The 10,010-nt window shown below is 47.9% G+C and overlaps 3 protein-coding genes across 3 annotated transcripts; 1 reads left to right on the plus strand and 2 right to left on the minus strand.

Annotated features, from left to right (window-relative positions):
- Positions 1–584: 584 nt before the first annotated feature.
- Positions 585–1,511, plus strand: MPPED1 (Metallophosphoesterase domain-containing protein; the record flags this gene model as incomplete). The annotated part of the gene is made up of 2 exons (XM_031154084.1): positions 585–1,029; positions 1,123–1,511. The coding sequence occupies 2 exons, from the start codon at positions 585–587 to the stop codon at positions 1,509–1,511; spliced, it is 834 nt and encodes a 277-aa protein (XP_031001009.1).
- Positions 1,512–4,661: 3,150 nt separating this feature from the next.
- Positions 4,662–6,254, minus strand: LHYA1_G009181 (Baeyer-Villiger monooxygenase; the record flags this gene model as incomplete). The annotated part of the gene is made up of 1 exon (XM_031154085.1): positions 4,662–6,254. One exon carries the CDS (start codon positions 6,252–6,254, stop codon positions 4,662–4,664), a length of 1,593 nt encoding a protein of 530 aa, XP_031001010.1.
- A 2,445-nt stretch (positions 6,255–8,699) lies between these two features.
- LHYA1_G009182 (uncharacterized protein) lies at positions 8,700–9,752 on the minus strand (the record flags this gene model as incomplete). The annotated part of the gene is made up of 2 exons (XM_031154086.1): positions 8,700–9,542; positions 9,747–9,752. The coding sequence occupies 2 exons, from the start codon at positions 9,750–9,752 to the stop codon at positions 8,700–8,702; spliced, it is 849 nt and encodes a 282-aa protein (XP_031001008.1).
- Positions 9,753–10,010: the final 258 nt, after the last annotated feature.

A 10,010-nucleotide genomic window follows, 5' to 3' on the forward strand; every position in this document is an offset into this window, starting at 1 on the left:
ATATATTTTATAAAAAAACTTATTATATATATAGTTTAATATTAGTTTTTATAATTAATTATTCTTTTTTTAATATTTTAAATCTTTTTAATTATTTATTTATTTTTACTCTAGTATAAACTTGATATTTTTTTATTAAATAAAGTTATAATATTAAAAAAGTTTTAATTCCTTTTTCAAGAATCTAATAGTTATTATATTTACCTCTTTTTATTATTAAATCTATCTGATGTATTACTCGAATCTCTAAGTACAGGACGCGTACAGGCCGACTGTTTTTTCTAGGAGAAGGGATCTTGAATTGACTGCTGTTCTACAGTGAGAAGTACGCTGTACATATAGGGCCTTCAGGCCCTAGTAAGCCTGTAGCCTGCCGCTGTAGCCTGCCGGGCTACAGCGCTACTACTAGGCTCCAGTACCATTTCCAGGCTACAACACCGACCTTATCGGGTACCTAGCTAAAACAAGCTCCAACTTCCTTCCTACCTTTCTTGATCTATACGTCGCTACAAATATTCATCTTCGTTGCCTTTCCTCATCGAAAACCTCTTTTCGAACAATTTACCAACTCAAAATCGTTTGACATGGCAGGAACAATTACGACCAAGGTCATGATTATATCTGATACGCATTGCTTTCAATTCGGCGATGCTGAAAAGGTCCGAGGCCACTTTAAGCAACCACTCCCTAAAGTCGACATCATCCTCCACTGTGGCGACCTCACAGAGCGAGGTGGATTGAAGGCATATCAGGACGCCATCAGAATGCTTAGCTGTATCAATGCCGAACTCAAGCTAGTCATTGCAGGCAATCACGATCTCTCCCTCGACGGTCCCTATTGGTATACCAAGGGTTGCGATCCGGAAGACCCTGAAGACTATGCGGAGCATGAGAAGGGGATTGAAATTTTGAAAGGGCCATTAGCAAAGGAGGCAGGAGTCACATATCTCGAGGAGGGACTGCATACCTTTACTCTTACCAGCGGGGCCAAGTGCACCGTCTACGCCTCGCCATACCAGCCAGAATTCTGTGGCTGGGCTTTTCCTTATGAGCGGGATGAAGACCGATTTAACCTACCACACTAATCCGCCCCCCACGTAAAGAATATTACCGTCAACCCAGTCCCCGACTTTCCAGGGATCGATATCATGATGACACATGGGCCTCCGGAAGACATTCTCGACTGGGTCGCCAGCCCTCCCGGCACCACCGTAGGATGTCAGGCGTTGCTTCGAGCGGTCAGCCGCGCCAGACCTCTCCTCCACTGCTTTGGACATATTCACGAGGCATATAGTGCGACAGTAGTAACATGGAAAGATGATAGGGAGAAGATTGGAGCGGATGCCATCGAAGCTCGTAGCCCGCAGCCTAGTGTTTATCCCGACTCCTCCAACCGGCCTATTAAGTTTGGAAAAGAGACCATGATGGTGAATGCTGCTATCATGGATGTGAATTATAATCCGAGAAACTCTCCGTGGTTAGTAGATCTAGAGCTTCCACGTGCAGCGTGAGTTATGCTATATGATAGCTGCATACTCGGGCGCGTGTTTAGTTCATGAGACTTATGACCATATGTAAATAAACCACGAAAAATATCAAACTTAACTTTTTAAATAGCCACCTATGCTATAAATTCTTACTAAATAACGCTTAAAATGCTTAAGAAGGTTTAAAGGCTAAGGGCTATCAACAGATATCACACGTCCTGAAATTCTCGTGAGACAGGCCTCCCCTGTCCAGTCTCCCTATCCGTCGAACAGATGGCCACTGGCGACTCTCTCCCCCAAAAAATCAAGATTCTTGAGCAGTGCTTGCGGTGCATCCCAAACCTCCACCGACTTCCGCATAGTATCGCGTAGAATTTCCACCTTGGTCTGGACGACGTCTTGATCCATCTGTGGAGAGTCGAAAGTCTTCTGCACAAGTTTAACCGACGCGGCCAACGCAAGCACGTTGATGTTGAAGGAATTCGTGTAGAGGACCTGTTCTTCAGAGCTGCGGGAGACGATGTCGACGATATTGTCCGCTGCATCGATGCAGCTTTGTACGCCGAGCAGCCCTCCGCCGACCGTAGGGTATGGAAGTCGCGGGTTTAGCGGCGAGGTCTGGATCTGGTCGTTGTGGAGTGCCAGACCGGCCTCGACTTCTTGAATAGCTAGGAAGTGATGAGCCATGTACCGGGCCATTTCTATCATCATGGCAATGTTGTAGATGGCCGAATGCTGCTGTCGCAGGTGACGCATCGAGCATGGCTGCGGTGATGTGAATGTCAAGGGGCCGCTGAGGAGCTTTAGCGACTCGGGGAGGGCCATTTTAAGGCTCTGTAGGTTCTTGATCAAATTCACGACTTCTACAGGCGTCTGCGAGGTTTGTCTTGCATCCAGCGTCTTTTGGCTGGTCCCCTTGGTGAAGGCAAAGTATTTGTCCTTGTTGGCTACCCATAGAGCCCCTTTGTATTCGGATTGGGATTGGGCATCCCGCATGAGTGCAATAGCTATAATCAGCCAGCAGAGCGGACTTTCATTTCCGAGTTTCTGCATTGTGTTTATCAGGTTGGATATATTTGAGCTCAAGAATACGCTGTTCTGGTGCCGGTTTTGGAACCACGCATCGTCTGAGACGGGCAGAAGGGTCTGGACTTCACTGGTTCTTAAGCTGCCCGGGCACCGTCGAATGGAGCTGGAATAGGAGTCCATCTCCCATATGGCCCACCAAGCTCGCCGCGCTTCTTCATCCTGAGACCACTGACAGAGGTCAGGTGGATCCTTTTCCAGTCCATCCGGATACAATTCGAAGTCTATCAAATGTAAATTCAATTCATATGCCAGCTGAATGCATAGACCAAGAGATCTCCATGCCTTTCCGTACACGCCGTGTGTCATGGAATATGAAGTATTGATTATGCAAGCTTGCAAAAGGCAAAGGGGTGGTGTGTCATCTTCATACTGTCTCATAGCATCGGCGAATAGCCGGACTGCAAGACTATGCAATTTTTGTGGATCTGGGGGCTCTGGGGGCTCTTTGTCCCCTATTTCACTTGTACCATGATACTCGTGCCATCGACTCGCGCTGTGGCCTGGAGGCCATCTCTGTTGCTCGATTCGCGCAGCGTATGAACATACGGATGCCAACAGCGCTTTCAGATGGAGAGGCTGCTGTATGGAATTAAGTTTATCCTTGAAGGACGGCTTGTGGAATAGCGATAAGACCATGACGTGGGACAAGTAAACATCAATCCTGCCATTTCACCCATTAGCGGAATGTTCAATTGACCCGCCAGCATGCACACGTCCAATCCAACCTTTTCTCAATTCCGAGAAGACTCACAGATGTAAAAGTGTGACCGATGAGATCTTCATCTCAATGCTTATTTGATGAAGCAGTCGATCGAAATTGGGAGTTCTTAGACTGACCGTCTCCATTCTACCGACTTGCAAGGTTCTTAAATTCTCATGTACCGGATGGACCAGCGCGCTCAACCCCGCAGCACGACAATTGCTCGATTCGTGGGAAGCCAGCGGATAGAAGATTTGGGGAGACCAAGATGCAGGCGAGCCCATATAAGCTGTCGTCGTCTCCCAATAGTCGCCAGCAGTTTCTAATTGTCCAGGAAGAGGCAAAAAATACTGTGGCGTCCTCATTTCAAAATCGTCCAAAGGAGGGAGTGGATGGTTGCTGGTAAGATGATTTCTGGAAGTCTCGGCCCCAAAAAGCTCATCGAGATTTTCCGCTTGCTCTGAAAGCCAGTCCACGTCGGTCGAGGGTAGCCTTTGACTCCTCCCGGGCCCTGACCGTTCAACACGACATCAGGTTTGCATTCAACACGTCAAAAACCCTTGAGGAAGCAGCAAGGGACTACTACGAACGTACCATCTTTAGGCCCCGGCTTGAGACGTTCGACGGGGAAGACGCACTGCTGCGAGAGGCGCGCACAAGTACCGCATCGTGGCTGTTTCTTATCACTGAAGCAGTGTGTTAGGAGTCGTCTTGATTTCTGGATCCCGCGCTGGTCTCTCGAACGTACCACTTCGACTTGCGTCTGCCGACTGGGGTAAGCATAGCAACTCAAATGGGATGGGATTAAAGAATGCTCGGGGAAATCCACCCACCTTCGGCATGATTCACATGCCAGTTGAGGCAAACTAGGGCGTAAGTTGTTGTCCATAGATAATATGAGCTCAGAGAATAACAAGTGCAAAGGTGCCTGTGTCAAGCGTGTGCAGTGTAGTGTACAAGTAGTGCAGGGACTCATTTCAGACAAACCTTATACTTTAGTACAAGATGAAAGCAAATGGCAACCCCGCAATCTTACCTTGGCCCTAACGAATCTTGGGGTAAATGTGGAGTGAATGTGGGGAAATAGTGGAGAATGGCCATCTTTTGTTCCGAGACAAGTACTCGCGGCAGGGCTATTCCTGATGGGTATAGCAGTACGAATTTGTGATACTGCACTTATTGTCCGGCAAACGGATGACAGGCCAAAAAAGAAAACATTCAAGGTTTTAGAACTGATCATGAGAATCTCGGTTTTTTGTTTGTTTAAAGGGTTATAAATGACTCGCGTCGCATCGCACATCAACATCTTGAATTACATACGCGTTCCACTTCTCTAAGCCCCGGAAAACAAATCTCCTCTCATCTAGGACTCACTTTCACTTTGTTCACGCTAAAACAAATCCACTCAGCCCCTCGGTCAGAGAAGTGTTGATCTGTTGAATGTACAGTGGCACCCCTCCCAGATAGTTCAGCATTTCTTTTCTTTTCCCCGGAATGTTGGTCCCCATGTACTCGGACTTGGTCAGTGGTAGCAAGGTCTGATCGCCAATGAACTGAACTTGCTTCGCCCAGTCTGTTTCGGATTGCCTTGTCGCTTCCAAGCTAGTGAGTTTCTGATCCCGTATATGCTTCAGGGCGCCCACGATCCAACCGCCCTGGAGTTCAGCGCATGTCGGCCCATTGCAGAAGCTCGTTGGGGCCTGTGGTCCATAGTGAAAGATGAGATTAGGGAATCCAGCAGTGGCGAAACCAAGATGAGTCTGGACGCCGCCTTCCCATTTTTGCGCGAGTGGCAAAGCATCTTTTCCCTTGATGTCAATCGCAAGGATACCACCAGTAACAGAGTCAAAGCCTGTAGCCAAGACCAGCACATCAAGCTCGTAGAACTTCCCGTCAGCAACCAGCACTCCATCCGGGGTGACCTCTTTGATCGCATTCGAATTGAGATCCACCAAGCTGACATTGCTACGGTTGTACACTTCGTAATAGGCCTGTTCGAGCGTAGCACGTTTGGTCCCGAAGTAGTAAGGAGCCTTCTCTGGGGCCAAAATTTCGGCCAGTTCTGGACTTTTAATCCGTTGGATAACTTTGCTCCTCCAAAACTTGTAGGCATAGTCGCTGGCGACAGGGCTCGTAATGGTGTCCTTATAAGTAAAGAGCCAGAATCCCGCTCCTCCTCGGGTCCAGAGGTCCTCATAGAAGCGTTCGCGTTCTTCGTCAGAGACCTCCAAGGCCGACTGCGAACTGAACTCGTCCTCCAAGCCAGGGAACGTTGTGTTTCGATGGTCGTAAACTTCCTTGGTCTGCAGCTTCTTTCCTGCATCAAGCTTCTCCTGCCGCATTGGCAGCGCATAGGTAGGGCTCCGCTGAAAGACCACAAGATCTTTGACATCTCCGGCGATATCTTGAATGACTTGAATTCCACTAGCGCCGGTTCCGATAACGCCAACTCGCTTTCCATGGAAGTTAAAACCCTCTTTTGGCCATTTTGAAGTATGTGCCTGGGTCTTGAATGTATCCAAACCTTTGATGTCCGGAATCAATGGTTTGGAAGCGAAACCAGTGGCTAAAACGACGAATCTGGTCTCAAAAGTGTCGGACTTGGTCGAGACATTCCAGACTCCCTTTTGCTCATCAAAGTAAGACTTTTCAACGCGACTGTTGAATTTGATGTCCTTCTTAAGATTCAGTTTTGAATCCACATGCTGAAAGTATCGCTGTATTTCCTCGACCCCTGGATATTTCTCGGTCCATGTCCAGTCGCTCCAGATCTTTTCGTCGGAAAACTCGTAAAGGGGCACCCTGGTATCGGTCCGTGCGCCATTGTACGTGTTCCAGTACCAGACGCCACCAAGATCCGAGGCTTCTTCAAGGAGAAGTGTTTTGAAGCCTTCCTTTCTAAGTTCGTTGAGTATATAACATCCTCCAAACCCGGCACCAACGACTATCACATCATACTGAGGCTCCTGGCTTGTCATGGTCACGTGGTATTGATATTGATGCTTTGTTTCTTTTTTTTTCTTTTTCTTTCCTTCTGTGCAACATTGACATTCTCGAGCCCGCCTTTGATCTTATAACCAGCCTTATTCCGATACATTATTTTTCAAAGTACTGTCGGGGTTATTTATGTCCAGATGTGGCCTAGTTTATGAGACCCATGGGAGCTACCGGTATTCCAGTTTGTGGGGTAGAAACCCCGATTTGGAGTACCGAATAAGAGCACCGATTGGAGCGGAGCCTCGGGTCGGAACAAATATATCATCTAACCGATGAATGAAAGCATGGGTCGGGCTAATTTCGATGTAGTTTTAATCAAAAGATGACCCGATAAAACCATGTCCCTGCCATGCCACCACTCATTTCGTACTTAAACTAGTTTCCTTACAATTTATCCTCATCCTTCCACCATCAGTCGTAACTCGCTGCAGACAGATGTGAAGGAACGCCGCCATGTCTTCGAGAAACAGCACGGTTGTTTATCTGTTGGCCGTCTGGGCCGTCGTGGCTTTTTACAATGTTTACGTATTATCAATCACAGGAGGCCTCCTGCAAGATCTCTTCAATGCTAGTCAGCAGACTCCTCGACTATGGCCGGGGACACTGGTAGTGATGAGAGAGACCATTCTAGGCCTCAGGCCCGTTGACTGGCATCTGAATAACCTGATTTCCTTCTGGACACCCATCATCTTCCGACAAGGCGAGGCTTTGAACGCCTTCACGCCATTTTTCATGCTTCAGTGGGTTTCGGCTTTTGCTTTCCTGAACCTCGAGTGTCTGCGTGAGGGTAATAGAGGACTCGCGGTGGGGAGGTAAGCAAGTCGAACTCCTGTGCAAAAAATAGCAACCTTCTGAACGTCTACAGCTTTCTTGCTCTCGGTTCGACCGTGCAGATGATCGGAATGGGCCCTCTGGTTGCCTTCTACTTTATGTGGCATGCGAGAACATCGCCCATTGCAGACGTGAAGAGAGTTCGCGAAGGCGCATCTGCGATTCTCGTCCCAAGCTCTGCTCTGAAGGCACTACCGTACTCCGTTATCATCGGCTTCGTTCTTCCAACAATCCCTTGGATGTTGCCAACACCTTCAGTTATTTCTCCTGCGACAATGCACCTATTCCAGGTATTGTGGCAACCTTTCCCTCTCTACATGGTCGGATTGCAGAGACTCCTCGAAAGTATTTGGGATGTCAGCGAAACATCGGTCCCCAAAAAACGTATCAAGGCGTACATCTCTCAAGTTTCAAACGTCTATCGCCTGATCCTGGTATTTTGTGTGGTATCTCAAGTCTCAACAGTCTTCTACATTATCTTTGCCAGCGATCTATCCCTCCAGGATGTCTTTCTCCCCCCTTCCCGTCTCCAAGCTGGAAAATGAGTAGTGCCGCGGATGGCGCTCATGTTTTCGTATTGTGGGACTACTATGGGACAGGAGTAGCGGCACTGGTATGGGCACTGTCGCTCTGGAAATCGGCGTATACAACAACGGAACCACGCTCAGATATTCCTTGGGGGAAAACCGTGACCAGACTCTCGATATTCACGCTGCTAGGAGGACCAATTGCTGCGGCTACTGATTTGCTGTGGGAACGTGATACTATTTTAAGCCAGGGGCTAAAGAAAGAGGTGTAAGCTAGACTGTATCAGAGCAATATAGCTCGCCAATCTAATACGGGGCTTGTTATCGGCCGTACGTATTGCACAAAAGCGTTTGAATAGTTGCCATTTGTATAAAGGTTCGTGGAGACCAACTATATCATAAATCTTTTAGACTTAAATATCCCAGGCGATACTGCCTTACTATCGTGCTTAACATAATCTGTCCATCGTATGCTTTTTCTTTGCTTTATTCAAATTAGAATAATGTTTCGGTAGCTTGAACCATAATTTCGAAGGTTTTATAGAGCGCGTTTGAGATCCAGGTCTTGTATTCTAATAATTTGACAAATGTAGGGAGGTAAGAGGTAAGGTTCTGAGGAACCAGTCACTTAAATACAGTTTGTGGACCACGTAGATGCGGTCGATCCAACTCTATTAGGTCATACTGAGGCTCAGATGATAGCATGACAATACTACCTACATAAATGGTACTGCATCAGATGTCGCTAGCCGACAGATGCTCAACAGAAAATATTTGCCAACCGCTCATTCAACAACCTGAACCAAAGATAACTCCAAAATTGCAACGCCCGAATTTGTCGTTGGAACAGACGCGTTGAATCTCACTTTTACTTGCTGATCAAGCACACCCCAAAGAACGAAACGATTCCAATTTCAACGGAAACTTTGCTGAACGAACATCATACCGGCCCGCAAATGCCGATTAAGTCTCCGTCAGCCAGGACCTTCGCTCTGAATATTGCCTCCGTCGCTCAGATTCAGATAAAAGACCATCCATCAAAACACAGGTCTGTTCTCTCATTACCAGTTACACCCCGTTGCCGTTCGAAGGAGAACGGGCCGAGTCCTGTTCAATCTTCTTTGGAATCAGGTTGAGGAGCAGATCCTCTTCGCCTTCGGACCGGATAGCGAAACAGAGGCAGATGGAATCAGCGATTAGTTGGCCGCAGAAAACCAACCCAATGAACCAGAAGCCAAGAACCCCGTTCCAAGCAAGCGGTCCCGTCTTGGCAGTATGCATCGCGTTTCCCGGAAGATAAAATATTGGCGCTAGAATATTGAACCAAGCCATTCCCCTGGGGAAGATTGTCCTAGGCCCTGGATCTCTGAGGATGGCGTAGGCAAATACCCAGTTCTGGACTATGAATGTGGGCCAGGGCATGATCAGTTGAAAGTAGAACGCATCGGTGAGCATCTGGGTGATCTCAGGGTTTCGCTCGAGACGGTATGGGATCACGGCCAGGACCAAAGCTGGGATCACATACGTGAAGACTCCCGAGGCGCCGCATGCCAGTTGGAGAGCGGGAACAACGGCATGAATCCTGGGGATTCTTGACGTTTGGATGGCGAGCGTCGCTGTGAAAGGAAGATAGAAGACGGCGGATAAAAGCATGATTGCAACGCCCGCTTTGGCACCCGATTCATGCTTTCTCCAATATTCGGTCGTCTGCTCGGGGGTAAACCATGGTTTGATGGGTGGGAGTTGATGCGCTGCTACTAGAGAGAAGAAGAACAGGACAGAACTGAGGGTGCCGCAAGCTGCACCCCAGTACTGGATGTTTTTGGGTGCGGAGAAGTTGACCATGATAACAGGAGTGTATAGGTAGGTAGTTGAATATAGGTAAGGGTTTAGACGGGTCAATGAGGAGGTCTGTCTACCTTAACACTTATGAAACTAAAGAGGTACCGGGCACTCTGAAGAATAAATTAGTGTCGAGAACGTTAAGCAACTAGCTATAGCTGCCGCCAATCTTATCCCAAAGCATTGTATATAGATACCACGCACCCTATATGGAACTAAGACTACACTTAGCCCATAAACATCCAAGTGATTTTGTCGCGGGGTTTTTCATACTAACATGGTGGATGCTGTATCTGCCGGATTTCGCAAGTCAGCCCGGTCCGGAATCCACTTTAACAAGAGGCCCGAGATCTAGTGCGAGCGATGGATACTCCACTCCGTATGTGAACCGACTCGTTCGACGAATAGAAAAGCCTTTCCCCAGATTCTCTAACATATTTGAGGCTGGCAGGAGTTTGCAGATCGGCCGACGGGTGGCTCCTTGGACGTCTCTGATTAGTGCATCGGGACTATTCAGGACAGGGTTCGGGTTTCGCT

This window comes from Lachnellula hyalina, assembly GCF_007821495.1.
Source record: "Lachnellula hyalina strain CBS 185.66 chromosome Unknown contig00312, whole genome shotgun sequence".
Taxonomy (NCBI): Eukaryota; Fungi; Ascomycota; class Leotiomycetes; order Helotiales; family Lachnaceae; genus Lachnellula; species Lachnellula hyalina.